This window comes from Phaethon aethereus, assembly GCF_964289735.1.
Source record: "Phaethon aethereus genome assembly, chromosome: 4".
NCBI lineage: Eukaryota > Metazoa > Chordata > Aves > Phaethontiformes > Phaethontidae > Phaethon > Phaethon aethereus.
The window spans coordinates 36870957-36889376 of record NC_138578.1 but is presented as its reverse complement, the minus strand read 5'-3'; the positions used below and the strand labels follow the sequence as shown (position 1 = coordinate 36889376).

General features: G+C 39.3%; 1 protein-coding gene across 1 annotated transcript in view; it reads left to right on the top strand.

Annotated features, from left to right (window-relative positions):
* DCHS2 (dachsous cadherin-related 2) overlaps positions 1-18163 on the top strand; it is a gene marked incomplete at both ends in the record, with an annotated part of 120882 nt that extends 102719 nt beyond the window's left edge. Inside the window, 6 exons of the mRNA XM_081999463.1 lie at positions 2604-2815; positions 4308-4459; positions 7280-7410; positions 8915-9201; positions 12877-13015; positions 15546-18163. Coding sequence (XP_081855589.1) covers positions 2604-2815; positions 4308-4459; positions 7280-7410; positions 8915-9201; positions 12877-13015; positions 15546-18163 — 3539 coding nt within the window. The remainder of the gene's footprint in view (positions 1-2603; positions 2816-4307; positions 4460-7279; positions 7411-8914; positions 9202-12876; positions 13016-15545) is intronic.
* Between the last annotated feature and the right edge of the window lie 257 nt (positions 18164-18420).

Sequence of the window (18420 nt, the reverse complement as noted above, 5' to 3'; positions counted from 1 at the left end):
AAACTATTGCTTTGTGATTCAAGCTGAGATTACATCTTGTTTCTCATCATAAAGTTGCCCAAAACCTCAATAAATGTAGTCCTTCAAAACACTCTTAATGTAGAAACCATTGGAGCCTTGTTGAGTTTAAGGCTCTTTGTTTCAGGCAAACCTTGATAAGTCTGAAAGTCAACTTTGTTTCTTTTTTTTGGCGATTTTTTTGGTGTTTGTATTCTGCAGCAGGTCTGCTTTCACCTGCTGCTCAGTCAGGAACTTTCGGATGGCAGAAGAGCAACGAGCTCCCCGTGTGCATTTGCATGCTCTCATCTAAGGCATGTTAAGAGAGCATGGCGACTCTGGTTGCACCTCCACTCCTAAACATCTGCAACAAAAGAGTTTGGCTTCTGAGTAGCTATAGTCTTTCTGGGATGGCACAGACATTGTAAGCAGTTTTCCTCAGAGTGTAAATAGTTTGCACTTTTAACAAACAGCTTTCTCTCTGAGTTCGTGGAGGCTTTAATCTCTGATTATTCTGATGTCTTCAGGCATCAAGTAGTGTACTCCTGTAAAGCTATCATGTTTGATGCTGATGAACAGCTAAAATTACTTTGTTTTGTTTAGATGAGAGGTACTGAAAGTGTATAAACTTGATTTCCAAGTCCTTATTTCACTGAAATAAAGCTAGAAAGATTAATCTTAAAGACCATCTTAGACCCAGACAAGTTTATCCCTAAGAAAGTGAATCTTCTCCAATATCACCTCAAAAAAAACCCCCCAAAACAACAGAATTTTCCTTTTTTTAATCAATCCAGGCTGAAAAATGGTTACATGATGTTTTTAAGAGTCTCATAAGCACTTTCTTCACAAACAATAATGGAATTTCTATAGCAATGGATGTCACAAGTCATCTTTTGAGATATTTGAGCCATTGTGGTTTCTTCTGTTTCCTTTCTTCTGAAACCTTTCTTCTGTTTCTCAGAAAACATTAACTGAAGTGCAGCCTTTCAGGACTTAAGAGCAGTTCTTGCCTTAGCATTAATTTTGACATCAGTAACTCCACTCGTTGCTACAGCAGAAGTATTTTGAGCTATATTAATGCCCTTTCTATCTTAGGTATTCTAAACAGCCAAAGGTCTGCTCTACTTGTCATTTCAAGCACTGATGTTATTAACCCCACTTTGGAGAAGACTTTTTCCCATTCTAGGGGGATTTATTATATTGTAGAGTCATAAAGTATAGCATGAAGTGACCCAAAGACATGAACTAGTCTGTCCTCTGATGCAGAAGGGGAATCAATTCTGCCGAAATCTGAAAGAAGTTTGTCTGTTGTGTTCTTAAAACCTCTAGTGATAGCGATTCTGCAAACCCTCTCAGTAGTCTGTACAAGTCTTGGCAGCTGGAAAGATTTTATTCATATTTATCTGAATGTTTGCTGAAATGATTTAAACTTACTACTTCTTAATCTAGTAACAACAGACATAAGACAAAAGCAAAAAACCTATTCTTTACATATTTGAAGACTGTTACCCTATTTCTTCTTCATGTGCACTTCTCTAAAATGAGCAACTCTGGTTCTTTCACTTGTTCCTCCTAGGTTGTGTACCTCAAACTTGATTATTTGCTCCACTTTACACTAGATTCTTTCAGTTACTCTCTGTCATCTTGAAGTGTATTCCTTCTGCCACTCTCTATTTTGCTTTTTCTGTATACAGAATGTGATAATTTTTGAGTGTTGTGCTGAAGAGACACTACCTGCCAGCTTTGAAATCTTTATGATCAAGACTCAATTCTTGAAAACTGGACAGATCCATAAACAATAGCCAATGGTTGCTGCTTATCTTAGAAAATAAAAACTAAAAAGCACTAGCTTGGAGAGCCACAGTAGATGGGTTGTTATGCTATCACAGGTTTGGGATGTAGATATCCATGGCATTATTACTGAAAAATCCATGCAAAACTGAATTTGGATTCTAATGAAATCAAAATATAAATTAATTGTGTTTGATGTTTAGATGTAATGAAGATTTTTGAGTATATTAATGACCATGGATTTCCAAGGATATTTCAGGTTTAATGTGGAGATGTCTAGTTGTGTTTGTAGTCTTAATAATTTTCACTGATTATTTTTGATAGAATAATAGTTGGGGGGGGATGTCTCACTAAAGGAGTTAGTGTTTTACCTGTATGTCAGTCAGATATGGAAATTGGTACAGCTACTGCCTGATTTTGATACAGATGGAGGGCTACTGTAGCCACTCTCAGATGGGGGGCAAGAGTCTCTCCAGACACAGCTGGCTCACTGTCACATGTCAAGGATCTCACATCACGCAGCCACTTTCTTCCTCTCTATCCCTCTACAAGTAAATTGGCTTTATTTTAGGAAATTGCCAACATGGTGGTTGGTCAGTGAAAACTGTTGTCCAAGATTTGTACAGTAACTAGCGTGTGGGGAGTGATGTTAAGTAGAGGAAGGACATGGTGGGGAGCTTGCTGGAATTCTGTCACGTGTTCAGTGAAGGAGACCATATATGTTAGGGACTTCATAAATGCATTTGTGCGTGTGTTTTTTCTGAATATGTATGTCACATCTTGATACTTTTTTAATTTTTATTTTAATAAACCAGGTGCAATCACAGTAAAAGAGCCAAAGTTTCTTGATTATGAAATTAAGAATGAAATACATCTTTTAGTTTTGGCTGAAAATAGCTTGTATTCAGCACTCTGTGGAGTGACAGTTTTGATACAAGATGTAAATGACAATGTACCTAAATTTGAGCAAAGCTATTACAAAGCATCAGTATGGGAAGGCCAAAGCCCTAAAACAGACATCATACAGGTGAGTGGAAATATATCTCCCCAAGCCCAGTGCTGTAGTTAAAAAGAAGTTTGGTTGATTTGTTCATGCTACAACCCTGCTAGGTCTGTTCTGGACTGCTGTCTTTTAAAAACTGAGAGTGGGGTTCTTTGTGTTGCTACTACTTCGCTTGAATATCTAAAATACTAAATCATTTTTTTTTCTAGACCACATTTCAGATCTTTCATTCAGGTTTGTTAAGTTGAAAGAGAATTCTTTATTTTCTTAATAGTTGTGCAGCTGGACTTTAAATTCTTTTTTTAAAATTTTCTGTTTCTTTCCAAGTAGTTGAAAAATACCGTTGAAAGCTGTGGTTCTGGTTACAATACAGGCTGGGTCTTGCACTAATGCATATACTGAAAGGGCTATAGCAATAAAAAGAGTACTTTTAACTCATCAGGCTAGTAGAGTCAAACCCAAGTGTTCAATTTAAAATCTGATGCCTAAAGAGCAGCTTGTCTCAATTTAAATGCGCAAACACTTCTTCCTCTGAATGGATCCATTCTCCGAAAGTGTTTCCAGCTGGCCATGTTAGAGCAAAAGAAGACATCAGTTGGACTAGAAGAACGCATAATTTTCTCAGTACATGTTCTTGCCTTGCAAGTCAGGTCACAGTGAGGGTCATGTTAGGTACTAAATATATTCCTCCTCTAGAGAATAAATAAATGGAAAGCTACAAATGGCTCCAGGGCAAAGTGATTAGAAACTGATGGACATTGTATTTAGAGAAACATATGCCCAGGAATGGAGAAAAATCAAAAGGCAGTCAACCCAGATGTGTAGTCAAAATTTTATGACAGAATACATTCTATTATGTTTCCTTTATTCTGACTGGTTGCCTCTGCTATGGTTTGGATCCCATACTCATTATAATGCTTGTTCAGCAACCAGAAAAGTACGAACTCAACTCTTCAAAGAGTCAAAGGAGTCTTTGATAAACCTGTTCACTGCTCTTGAATGTTATTTATTCTGTTGGTTTTATAGCTTGCCCCTGCCTTTTTTACATTTTTCTAGTTCATGTTTTAAAAAGTAATTAGTGAGATATTCCATGAAAGCTCTGAAAACTTTTTAATTTAATTATTTTATCCTTTGTCTATTTGTATAGCAGTAACACTTTAAAGGCCAGTCCTGGACCCCTGAGAAAGTGCATTTTTATGTACTAAACAGAGACAGCATTCTAACAGCAACCTTATAGTAATACAAGCAGTGTAAAACGATTGCAGTCAGACCTAGCACTTTATGTAGCTAAATTTCAAATTCCTTGGGGAAAGAATTCATGTGCATCCTATTGCAATTCATGAGCAGATTTTGTGACCTCGCATGACACTCATGTTGGGGACCAATATGATTATTTGTTTAAATCTGTGCAGTCGAAAGGAAAGTACCCAGAAATAGATGACTATAGTATAAAGTATTTCTTTCTGAAATCTCATTCTGCCATTTTGAATTAAGCCCCAGTTTTGCTCCCAAACAGGTATTTGCAACTGACCTTGACAGCGGGCTGAATGGAGAAACTGAATACTCAATTTTATCTGGTAATGAAAATGCAACATTTCAAATTGATTCAGCACGAGGGATTTTAGCAACTAATACGGTCCTAGATCATGAAAACACTTCATCTTACAGGTTTGTATGCAAGGTTTTTATAAAATTGTATTCTTTTTGATCAATATAACTTGAGATTGCTCATGTTACATATTTTATAGTTTTCTGTTGATATCCATTACCCACAGAGCCGGGGTGCAAGCCAGACAGCATTGAGAACAACACTAAAGCTGCCCAGATTTTACCACGGATTCTTGCGTACTTCTCAAATTTAGCTTAAGAAATATAGTCTTATTTAATCAATGGCAAGACTTTCTGATATAAGTGAGTGTGATGATTCACTACAGGAATGATGACAGTTCCTGGATTTTAGATTATTAAGAACTGTACAGCCATTCCCTCTCTGGAACAATTTTTTATGAATATGTAAAGACATAGAGGAAGCATTCAAACCAAATCCAAGAAATAGGGACATGTTTTGTTCTTTAATTAGAATATAGTTCAAATTTTCTCTCCTTAATCTGATAAAGATGCTGTCTAGTACTAAGTATTAGTTTTTTTCTTGTTTTCCAAGAAACTGTGAGTAAATATGATCAAGTGGACATGATAATTTTTCTTTACAGGTCACGCCATAATTGGAATTAGAAAACAAATAAAGCATGACTTAAAGAGAAAATATAAATATGCAGATTCATTAATATAGCCTTTTTATGTACTGTAATCTGTACAAAAAGTAGATTTCTGTCTATATGTCAGTAGAAATTACCTTTTTTTTTTTCTATATGGTTGTGGCCTCAGTTAAAGTATTTGCAAGTTTTCCTATCCTCTGAGGCCTCAAAGTTTTAAACATCCAATCAGAATTCTTATGAACCAGAATAACTTTTAGAAAACCACATCAAAAAGATCAACAGCATATGATTATTATTTTTTAATATCAGTGTAATTTGATAATAGAGTCCTAAAGGAAATGCTTTTTTTTAACTTAATATACAGATCTCTTCATTTGGAGTTTATTTTTCAATTTTTCACTGAATCAAAAACATCAGTTCTGATTTTTAGTCATTTAAATAGCATAGTACATTTTATGTGTAACTGGTACTTTAAAAGAATGCCTGGAATAATTCCTTCAAAGGCAGGATGTTTACTATTGATGAAGCATTGAACATGTAAGCATAATAATTCTCGTACTTGTCTTGAATTGGGAGCCTTATTTATTTCAGTATTTATGTTGGAATTCTAGCCTTTTAAATTGACTGTTTGAGGAATCTGACTCTTCATATTCTTTCTCTTTATTAATATGTTATTAATCTGTACATTGTTAAGTGAGAAATGAATAGCAAAAGAAGTTTTCAAAACTGTTTTCCTGTTTAATTTCAAAATGTTACCATTGGTTCTTTCAAAGTTGCAAGGAGTTGTTTGTTTTATCTAAATTGAACATTTTCATCCCCAGAAGTTCTAAGACCCTTATAATAGGAGTTATAATGAAAGTGTTGACAGAACCTTAATTTTAATGCCTTGGCTGAGATGTTTTTATGAGAGTTTTTTCCTGAAACCTTAGAAAGTGATTATTTTTAGTAAAATATTTCCATATGTATACCTTACCAATATTCATTCTAGAAAAAAAATACACTTTCTATATGGAATTATACATGGTCAACGATTGAATAGTAGCCTGCAATTCAAGTTATGTGTTCTGTTGGCATCAGAAACCTCAAGGACACCCAGAGCAGAGCTGGTGTGGTTCAGGAACGGAAGTGCTGCAATCCACAGCTTGAGTTACAGCCTTGGTATTCCATATTGTCATGTGAACATTTAGGAAGTAATAGCTACTTGATACTTTAAACAAAAACTGTGACTTAGAGGAAAAATAAAACATTCAGAAGATCTGCAAGGAGACCCAGAAAATATGAGTGACGTGCAAACAATTGTTAGTACACAAAATGTTTAATGCCAGGCTCTGACTTGTATATCCTTTCATGTTGCTCGATGCTTTGGTTTTTTGTCTGTTCCTTTTTTTAGAGCACCCGTTCAGTTAGATTTATTTTTTTTTAATTATCCCTTCTGGATAATTTTTAAAACTGGGCAGTGGTGAAGTCCTCCAAATAATCTTTGCTTATGATAAACATTTGCTCTTTATTGTTCAGAAGCTAGTTCCCACAGAGAACATCCTTTTATCAATGTTTACCAGGCTGTTACCATTTTCTTTGCTACATGGTTTGTGGAAATCAAAAGGATGTTAACAGAATCTACTACCCATCCTGATGCAGGTGTAAAATGGAATGGTACAGGCAAGCTCTCTTAATCTGACAGTGAGATTCTGGTCCCACTAAAATCAGTGGGAACTTTGCCATTATCAAATGATGCATGAATTGAGGTTTTTCACTTTATCACTTACAATTGTAATAGAATAGGGGAGGTTATTCTATATCTCTGCACACTTTTTGGCTGAATATTACTTTGGACGTTTTCATATTACCCAATTTTCACATTCCTCTTGTCCCTTTATAAGCAATAAGGAGGGCCAGGTTCCTCCAAAGGACAATTTAGTACTTAAGTTTTAATTCCTACTCTGAATTACCAACTGGAAAAATGTGTCTTATTTGAAAGAGGCTTGCTTGCTTGTTTAACTACCTACATTTGGTATGAAATTGAGTGAAATTAATTTTGATGAATAATTCCTTTTCTTTGTATGACTTTGTTATGGTTTTGCCACCTAGAATCTCCTGGCCATTTTTCCTGCAAGACACAAGATAGAAAACTCCAGGCAGTCAACCTTACAGAAAGGAAGGGATGCAGTGAGGAGCAGAAAGGGCTAATCTTTTTGCTTGTAATTTTTCCCCTGTTTAAAACATTCGGTGATTTCTGACCAATAGTGACAATTACTGCTTCCTTTAATTATAGGTTGGTTGTACAAGCTGCTGATAAAGGAAACCCCAGACTTTCTGCTACCAGTATTGTGAGGATACAAGTGTTAGATGTTAATGACAATGCTCCAGTTGTCCAACCACTAGGTGAAGTGGAGGTCCCAGAAAGTAAGTGTGGTAGTACAGCTAAGTTTTGTTAAGACTGGGATTTGTCAGGCAACAGTAGTGCTTTTAGTGATTTGTGTAACCAAGCAACTGTAGTAAAAAGGATAATGGATCATATTAATACTGAAATATCAAAGTAAATTGTGATCCACTTTTGTTCTCAGAGGCATTATTCTTAATCTTTAAACATTGTGTTTAAGAATAGTTTGGAACAAAACCATAGCCAATTCAGAAAGAGGAAAACAAACTCCACAGAAATACATCTGTAATCTGTTCATTTTGGACTTCAGTGTCATATTCTTCAGATGTCTTCAATTTCTGCTTTTCTCCAATAAAAATACTTGGTGTTAAAATCAGCATTGCTAGAAATGAGACATTTTGAACTTCATTGTGATGAAAGAAATAATTTCTGTAAATTTGAATGAAGCTTCAAAATGCTCTATAGCTTAATCCAGTTGATGATCATGAAAAGGAGGACCCAGGACCTCTTGAGTTCACATCCCAGCAGACATCTGGTATGTTGTGTGATATTAGCTCTACATTTGCAGACCTTGAGTCTTAAGCCCAGCATTTTAAGTGATGGGCATCATATATGTGATACATTAAGATACACAGCACTAAATTTATAAAGATTTAGGTGCTGAAATTCCAGTACTCCTGTTAACAAAAGATATCAAAGCTGTCTTTCTAGTGATATTTTTTAGCCTTTCCTAAATTTAGCTCCCACTGGTAATGACACAAGTATGGGAGTCATGGATGCACAGCAGCTGTAAACTACTGGCTACTTATTTAGGTTTTTATATTCTGTTTAAGAACACTTGCTTTAGGACATTGCACAGCATTTTTGAGGCTTAATGCCCCAGGCATACAAATGGGAAATGGTTTAGTTTGTTAGCACCAGGCTTTGTTAGATGATCACTGATAGGTTCAGTTTGTAATCCCCAATACTGTCAATCTGGCACATGACAAAAGCTGTCTGTATCCAGTTTCTCAATCTAATAGGACTGTACCTTGATCTCTTAAGATTTTTGTGCCACGTAGATCTGGCTGGAGGTCTCGTTTCTCTCTAGTGGTCTTCTCCTCCTTTGGAAAATCTTCAGAATTGCATTTGCTGGTTCTACACAGACATGGGGACTCTGATGCCTCAGTCAAATATTCTTGTGGAAGTTTGTGTTCAATAAATTCATGTCACCTACATGCTCGTGGAAAACCATGGAAGTTCTTGTTGCTGGTGAGAAAACAGTTATGGCTACACTGGATCTGGGAAAGTCTAAAGAAAACACGAATTAAAATTGAGATAAAGCAGATGCATTTGAAGAAATCCACTACTGTTTCCATAGCATTTCTGGATATTGCTCTTATTCTAATACACAAAGTCAAAATACACCAAAAGCTAGTACAGAAAGATTACACATAACTAAGATTCAATATTACGAAATTGGGAAAATCTTCTGAAATTGTAGCATCATCTTTTAGCTATGACTTATTCTGAAAATTGTTGTTTCAGATGCCCTGCCTGGTTTTATAGTGACTCGGGTGTCAGCAAGTGATGTGGACTCCAGGCCAGCACTTCAGTTTGGTTTTATTTATGATAATAGTCCTGGAATGAAATTTGCCATCGATCAACACACTGGTGTAGTCACAGTGGTGGAACCATTAGATTTTGAAGAAACTGCTGTGTATAAGCTGAGGATCATAGTTTCAGATTCTGTACATCAAACAGAAGCAGAACTTGCCATCCTTGTTTTGGACGTCAATGACAACCCACCAGTGTTTACTCAGGATTTGTATCAGGTGGGAATGTGGCAAATGGACAACAAACATGTGACGTCTTTCCATAGATGATGATAAATAGTAGGAGTGCTTGTTTATATTTGTCTTTAAATATGTATTTGAGCACCGAGAAAGAAGGTGTCTGCAAACTATTACTGAGCAGAAACAGAACAGAGCTCTTCTGGGAAACCCCAGCCCCTTTGTAGGAATTCTGCTCAAAGGACTGAGGGAATTGTTCAATTTTCATGTTTGTGGTTTCTGACTTCAGAAGGGAAGTGGTGTGAATACTAGCTGTACTCCATACACCATGCATTCATCCCTAGGAGTTACTGGGTATAATCCAAGCCAGTTTGGGGAGCAGGATCCAGTGTTTAGAACTTCCTTCTTCTGAGAGAATGGTAAACAAGTTGGTACATTTATTCTGGCCCTGTTACTATGGCATGAATTCCTTCATTTTCAGTTACACAGCTCCACAGAGGTCTAGCAAATGCCCCTGTGGTAGGATATGCATATATAGTTTGTAATGTGTAACCCTGCCTTATAGCAATGGGCCTCATCTAGGGAGTGAGGGATATGAGTTTTGACCTCTCCAACATCCCCTACTAGACTGAAGAGGGTACAGAGCTCAGCTTTTGGACTTCTGGACAAGCATTTGAACTGCTAGACTGTTGTAGAAGTCAAGTTGTCCAACAGTGTTTTGAAACAAAGCTGCTTTAGCAACTATGGACAAATATGGGCCACTAAGATGGTTAAAGGAATTGGATGATTAAAGGAATTGGAATTTCTAAAATAGAACAGACTATTTCAGTTGGAAGTGACCTACAACAATCATCTAGTCCAACTGCCTGACCAATTCAGGGCTGACCAAAAGTCAAAGCATGTTACTAAGGGCATTGTGCAAATGCCTTTTAAACACTGGTAAGTTTGCGGCATCGACCACCTCTCTAAGAAGTCTGTTTCAGTGCTTAACCAAACTCTTGGTAAAGAAACACTTCCTAATGTCCAGTCGAAACCTCTCTGGTGCAGCTTCAAACCATTTCTCCGCATCCTGTCACTGAATCCCGCAGAGAAGAAATCAGCACCTCCCTCTCCACTTCCCCTCCTCAGGAAGCTGCAGAGAGCAATGAGGTCACCCCTCAACCTCCTTTTTATCAAAATAGACAAGCCCAAAGTCCTCAGCTGCTCCTCATAGGACATTCCTTCCAGCAATATCATCAGCTTTGTTGCCCTCCTCATGAAGCTCCTTGAACACATCCAATCCTTCTTAAATTCTGGGGCCCAGAACTGCACACAGCACTCGAGGTGAGGCCGCGCCAACGCTGAATGCAGCGGGATGATCACCTCTTTTGACCGGCTGGTTGTGCTGTGTTTGACGCACCCCAGGATGCGGTTTGCTCTCTTGGCTGCCCGGGCACACTGCTGACTCCTATTGAGCCTGCTGTTGACCAGAACCTCCAGATCCCTAAAAAATATATAATGCTGCATGAATTCGCATGTCGTCCTTGCGCAGGGGCCATGCTAATCTTCTCTGGATCGTTCCAATTTTAGTATATGTGTTGCCAAAACGAGAACAGTATAACGCAAGGCGCTCAAAGGTAGGCTGCTAAAAGGATTTTGCTCTGACTTCATTAGCCCTAAGGCTGCGGGGCCTGGGCTAAGGCCTAGCACATGTAATGGCTTGGAGCTGGGGTTAGGGATGGGAGAGAGACAAAGCCAGGACCTCCAAGCGGACTTACGCTGCAGTAACGCTGCCGCAGGAAAGGTGAGCTGCCAGAGGAGCTGTTTCCTTGGGACTTGTTTGTGTGGGGCTAGGCCGTGCAGCTTGAGCTGAGGCCCAAGAGAGCCTACAGCATGGATCGTTCTGCCTGGGAAAGAGAAGGCTCAGGGAAGATCTTACCAACGTGTGTAAATACTAGTGGGGGGAGCAAAGATGGCAGAGCCAGACTCTCCTCTGTGGTGTCCAGTGACAGGACAAGAGGCGGTGGGCACAAACTGAAATACAGGAAATTCTGTTTAAACGTCAGGAAAAACGTTTTTGTTTAAACTCTCAACAGTGACTGAGTACTGGCACAGGTGTCCCAGAGAGGTGGTGGAGTCTCCATCCTTGGAGATACTCAAAACCCAACTGTACAGAGTCATGGGCACCGTGCTCTAGGTGACCCTGCTCTGCGCAAGGCTTGGACAAGATGAGCTCCGGAGGTGCCCGCCAGCCTCAAGCATTCTGTGATCCTTGAACTGAGCTGTTTGCTTGACCGGGTGCTTTTTGTGTGTGGTGAATGTGCTCAGAGCCAAAAATATGAGGCACCGCAGAAGACTTGGATTTAATAATGCTTCATTTATAAAATCTCAGACAGGTTTAGACAACAAATAAGTCTAAACATTTGGTGTAGTAAAGAAATTTCAACCCCTGAGCAAGTGCCGGTGCAGCAGTTTAGTCCCTTAGATAACTGTGGGACAGACTGCAGGCACCTGTGAAACTTTCAGGTGCCTGAGTTGTCAGGATTTGTGTAAATTGACCACTTAAACTCTTAAGTCTAAATTCTGGAGGAAAAAAAAAAGGCATTATTAATGCCCAAGTGATTTTTAGACCTTGCCTTAAGTTTTCCTCAACCCTCATATATGTCTGATTTTGGAGAGCAGTTTAGACAAGAACTTGCTTGTGCAAGTGCTAGGGATGCTTTTGTAGATCAGAGCAGATGTTACAGGCAGGGTTATTAACTGATGCAAAAACAGCGTAGCTCTATTGACTATGCTAACGTAAACAGCTGAGCTTCTGTCTCCATGCTCCTGATATTTTGATGTGTTGCTTGGACGGTAAGATACACGGCTTCTTTTCAGTCTGATATGTATAATTCCTTATTAATCATCCTGTATTTTTTACCTGTTTATTTTCCTTTTAAGTGTTTTCATATTTATGCCTTTCATATATAGTTTCAAATATATATATATGGTTATTATATACATATAATTGCCCTATTAAAATGAATTAAACTAACTCTTGAAGTTATGACAGAAGTAGTTGCTGTATCATACTGTTCATTTGAAATTGGATTTATAAGGTGGAAGGCAACTTTGGTCACAAAAGTACTGTATCTGGACTTGAAATAATGGAAGCTCTATAGAAGGGAAAGGACTTTCTTTGTTTCCTAGATCATATGAAGAAAAAAGGGACCATTTTGAAAAACTAAATTCTAGGAATAATCCAGTGATGATTAAGTGCTCTGGTGTTGGAATTTTCAGGGTACATGTATTGGTTTTTTTAATGGTCAGACAAATACTCCAGATGGGGACTGCAGACTGTATTCCACGTACGAAAATCAAGGTGTTTCTCAAAGCAGGGAGAAAAGCCAATTTTAATTGCAGTCCATTGTATTCATTCCATTAGTGTACTACTGAAAAAAGAGATTCAGCGATTCTCTGAACTCATTGTTATAATGAACTGAACTAAATAGATTTTACTACAGTTTAAAGTTTACTATAAATTTTGGCTGTATTTTATGCATAATTTTCAATATCTCAACTCTTTACAGTTTTGTCCTAGAAGAAAACGGGTAGGTGAAACTTCTTCCAAAGCTGGGTACAGTGTTTTGGTTTTTTCTATACAATATCAAATGAAGAAAAATGTATTTTTTATGTTCCAAATATTTTATTAAACTCTATCAAAACTGTAATTTTTATATTCACCTTTACAATCAGGTGAGCTTGCCAGAGTTCATTTCTATGGATGCCACTGTTCTGACAGTCTCTGCTGTGGATAGGGATTCAGAGCATAATGGAATGATTTCCTACAAAATCCTCTCTTCCTCTGAGGGATTTTCCATTGATCAGAAGAATGGTGAGTCTGTAAGCATGGTTTATTATATCTGCTTTTTCAGTGTAAATTGAAGAGTCCTATCGCACTTCCTCACCTGTTGCCAGTGATCGCTTGAGTTCTCGAAATCTGTGGTGACCAAAGTGCACCATATGTTTTGGCTAAATATGCCATTATCACTGGAGAACTGATCACATCAAAGACTGGAGTTCTCAGTTTGTCCCTGAACATGAGGCAGCTAGTCACAACATCCTATAGGTGCTATTCCTCTGATGTTATTTGATAGAAAAGTTGCTGTACGTTTTGCATTGATTCATAGCATTTCAGCTCATGTATTAGATTTAAGTCAATTTAAGTTCATACTTACTATTTTTTAGTATAAGTTGAACCTATCATAATGGAGCTCCTCTACAGCTTGGGCAGTATGTTTTTAAGATTGCTTCTTTAGAGAGCCTATGTTATCCTATAATCCTAAATGGAATTTAAAATTTTCCTAAATTGAGAACACTTTCTCCAAAGTACATAATTTTCTTCAACAGTTAAGAGATTTACTGATTTAAATTTACTGACCTAATGTTGTAAGAGTCTGGGAGGGGAAAACTGTGTGTGTGTGTCTCTTTGTATGCATGTGTACACAAGATTTTTTGGGAGTGTCAGCTTCAGAGATTACTAGATACTGCAAAAATAATGTGCAACTATTGTTCAGTGAGCGAGTTCTTATTGCTTATTTGCTGTTCCCAGGTGTTTACATGAGACAAATTTTTGAATGCAGTGTTTGTTGCGTGATGGTAACTACAAACACTGAATATACAAATGTCTTGCCTAGTTAAAGCTGGTTTTTTTTTTACCCAGTTGTTACTCTGTATTCACCAATCTGTCTTTATGTTTGGCTAGTGGCTGTTTTCAGCTGTGATCAGAAAATTGTCACACAGCATTGTCTCTGTGGTGCTTAGCCATACACAATGAAGAGTGAAGCAGAGGGCTTATGAATATAGAGTCATTGAATGGGTTAGGTTGGAAGGGACCTTTCAAGATCATCTAGTCCAACCCCAACGTTTGGATAAACAATTTGAATGAACCATGTTTACATAACTTATTGGCAAACCTATCTAAATAACAAACAAGCCCATAATGCTGTTACTGGATTGCAAGCAAAACAGGAAAACTAATGACCTTCAGTCATGAACTCGCACAGCATAGCCACCTCTAATAAGGAGCCTATACTTCCTTAGCTTTGTTTTGCCTTTTATGTTATGCAGTTTGCATGTTCAGCCTGTTACTAGGAAGAGAAATTTTTGCCGGTCTAAATGCAATATGTATATTTGATACTGCATTAAGGCCTTCGCTTCACAGCATTAGCTGTGCTTTCTTAGACTCATAGAACAGTTTGGGTTGGGAGGGACCTTTAAAGGTCATCCAGTCCAACCCCCCTGCAATGAGCAGGGACATCTTCTTCAACTAGAGCAGGTTGCTCAGGCCCTCATCCAACCTGACCTTAAATGTTTCCAGGGATGGGGCATCTACCACCTCTTTGGGCAACCTGTGCCAGTGTTTCACCATCCTCACTGTGAAAAATTTCTTCCTTAGATCTAGTCTGAGTCTACCCTCTTTTAGTTTAAAATCATTACCCCTTGTCCTGTCACAACAGGCCTTACTAAAAAGTTTGTCCTCATCTTTCTTATAAACAGCCTTTAAGTATTGAAAGGCCTCAGTAAGGTCACCCTGGAGCCTTCTCTTCTCCAGGCTCAACACCACCAGCTCTTTCAGCCTGTCCTCATAGGATAGGTGTTCCAGCCCGCTGAGCATTTTTGTGGCCCTCCTCTGGACCTGCACCAACGAAGGTCCATGTCTTTCCTGTCCTGGGGGCTCCAGAGCTGGATGCAGTACTCCAACTGTGGTCTCACCAGAGCAGAGTAGAGGGGCAGAATCATCTCCCTCGGCCTGCTGGCCATGCTGCTTTTGATGCAGCCCGGGAGATGGTTGGCTTTCTGCGCTGCGAGCTCATGTTGCTGGTTCATGTCCAGCTTTTCATCCACCAGTAGCCCCAAGTCCTTCTTGGCAGGGCTGCTCTCAATCGCTTCATCCACCAGCCTGTGTTGATACTGGGGGTTGCCCTGAACCAGGTGCAGGACCCTGCACTTGGCCTTGTTGAACCTCATAAGGTTCACATGGGCCCACTTCTCAAGCTTGTCCAAGTCCCTCTCTGGATGGCATCCCACCCCTCAGGCATGTCAGCCACACCACTCAGCTTGGTGTCATCTGCAAATTTGCTGACGGTGCACTCGATCCCACTGTCTATGTCACTGATGAAGATATTAAACAGTACTGGACCCAATACAGACCCCTGAGGGACGCTACTCATCACTGATCTCCATCCAGACATTGAGCTGTTGACCCATTACTCTCTGGATGCGACAGAGTTACTTTGGGGTGTGCAGCCATTACAGTTGAGTCGTTTTCAAATATGACTGATCAGATTCAGCTTTTGGAATCACATTTACTTGCCTTAGTGAGTGTGAAGTAGGGGCTTTTGTTAATTCTGTTTTATTTTCAGGTTCAGTGTTTGCTACGGGACCAGTGACACAGCTGGAAAAGTTTTCCATTATTCAGCTGCTGATAGAAGCCATGGACGGTGGCAGTCCCACTCTGAGTGCGGTGACCTCCATAGAGGTGCACATAGAAGATGTAAATAACTATGCCCCTCAGTTCACAAGAGGTCTGTACAATGTCAGTGTGAGCGAGGATGCCTCAGTTGGAGAAAGTGTCCTCACATTTTCAGCCGTCGACTATGATTGGACACATGAAAACACATATGTTGAATACTCTATTATTGATGGCAATGCTGAGAATTTGTTCTCTGTGGAAACAAGTGTTATGGAGTCAGAAACATCCTACAAACTTGTTGGCAGTCTTGTTTTGAGCAATGTTCTCGACAGAGAAATGGCGGCTTCTCACCGTTTGATCCTCCTTGCTTCTGATCGTGGAACACCCTCCTTGAATTCAACTGCTACTGTGCTAATAACTGTGCTGGATGTTAATGATAATCCTCCAGTATTTAGCAGCCCAGAGTACCACATTCATGTCAAAGAAAGCATCCCTGTAGGTAGTCATGTCACTGAAGTTTCAGCAAATGACTGCGATGCAGGCACTAATGCAGAGATCACTTATTCTATTATCTCTGGAAATGAAAGGGGACATTTTCATTTGGATGGGAGAACAGGATCAGTGGATTTGATGAAAACGTTGGATTATGAGGATACCATGAAATTCACTTTGATCATTCAAGCCACAGATGGTGGCACTGATGTTAAAAATGTGGCTTTTTCTGTTGTTCTTCTTAACATCCTAGATGACAATGATTATGCCCCACTGTTTTTGTTTCCTAGCCTGACCTGCGTTGTCAGTGAAAATCTGCCTACCTTTTCTTTTGTGTGCGCTGTTAATGCGCTGGATTTTGATAAAGGCTCCTATGGACACCTTACCTACTCCATCCAGTCTTCATGTTTGGCTCATCGTGAAGCTCCTAGAGACCATGACATGTTCTTCATTGATCCCTTAACAGGAGATATTCATACAAAGCAGATGTTTGACTATGAGAGCCAGAATAGGTACTGTCTCATCATCCAAGCGAAAGACAAAGGTGACTCACTGGCTACCATTACAGTTCAAGTAGATATTGAGGGGAGAGATGAATTTGACCCAGTGTTTACACAAGATCAGTATTTCTTTAATCTTCCTGAGAAGAATGAAGCAGGCCAGTTGCTTGGCAGAGTGACAGCATCAGACAGCGATGGTGGCCTGGACGGAGTTGTTCACTACTCCCTGCTAAAAACTTCTCCATTCTTTTCTGTGAATCAAACCAGCGGTAATATTTATTTAACTCAGACTGTTCACAGAAAGAAACATGGCAGCAAAAGGAATGATGACACCTTGGAATTGTTGGTAAGAGCTCATAGCCCCAAAACTGAGTCAAAGTTCACAGTATGCACTGTTTTGGTAAATGTTTCCAGTTCTTCTGAGAGTTACCCCATAGTGTCAGCATACAGCCTGACTATTAGCATTTCGGTCTCCTTGATAGTGTTCCTACTGCTTGCGGTCAGTCTTATTGCACTTATTCTGAGACATAATCGGAAAGATCTGATGAACTCTTGTGTGAAAAAAGCAGTGTCCTCCTCAGCTCCTGATGTGAACTCGGCCAGCGAAGATAAGGACTGCCAGAAAATCCAAAGTACTGAGAGCAGTATGCTTCCCATGGGTGCCATAGCAGAATGGCTGAGCCTAGCAGGAATTGGAGAGGGGAAGGATGATGTCGTCCCCTGCAGGCATTCAGACTCCAGTGGCCATAGTTCTGCCGAAGGAGAAAGTGCAGAGGATGAGGAAATCAAAAGGATCAATGAGCATCCTTGCAGAAAGAGTGCCGGCTCGGTGCTGAGTGAGCATGGCTCACGGGTGCCAGATTCGGGAATCCCAAGAGAGTCTGATCAGCTCTCCTATCAGTCTGGAGAAACAGATGCCGTGGCTACCATGCAAAGCATGGAGAGTGTGCAGGCCGTTAAAGGAGAAGGCAGAGAAGAAACCTGTGACATAGCCTATGCACATAACAAAATGTTGTCTCAAACACTTCAGAAAATTGGAATAAAAGAGAAAGACATGACAGACTTCACAAAATATGTCTTGATGTCAGATAGGCAGGACTCTGGGTATGATTCACTTGCAACTCTTGGCACCTCTGATGAGGATCTCAGAGGTGGTTGTAACTGGGATTATGTGCTCAGCTGGGAACCCAGATTTCAACCTCTTGCCTCAATGTTTAATGATATCGCAAAACTGAAAGATGAAAATGTACACATTCACAACTTCCCTAAGGAGAACTCTCTTGTTTTCCCTCCTCCCTTGATAACATCAGTGGCTCAGCCTGGCATAAGGACAGTGCCACCACGAATGCCAAATATAATATCAGGGCAAGCATTTAAAAAATACCCTCGTTCTCCTCTTACCCATAATCTTGGATACCCTCCACCAGCCATGACCCCCAGTTTTTCTCCTTCTCTCTCTTTACTTACAATGCAGACGCCTACTTCTTCTCCAGTAATGTCGAATGGGAGAATGATAGGAACATGTCTTATTGATCCAAGCCATGAACTTGCAATGGAGAAAGAAATTCAAGTCTAGGTTATTAACTGACAGTAGTTTATGGTAAAAAAATATGGCTTAAAATGTGTTTTGTTATTGTTTAACAAGCAAAATATGCCTATCAGAGATATATCACCAGTATTCTTTCTGTTTTCTTGAGCTGAAAAGGTTAAAATACAAAATAGCCACAAACTTGGGAACTATCCGTTTTGTTCTTCCCAGAATACACTGTGAGGCCATGAGGCTTCTCCTCTTTCAGCTTCCAACAACTGGTTTCCTATGTAGATCACATAGCC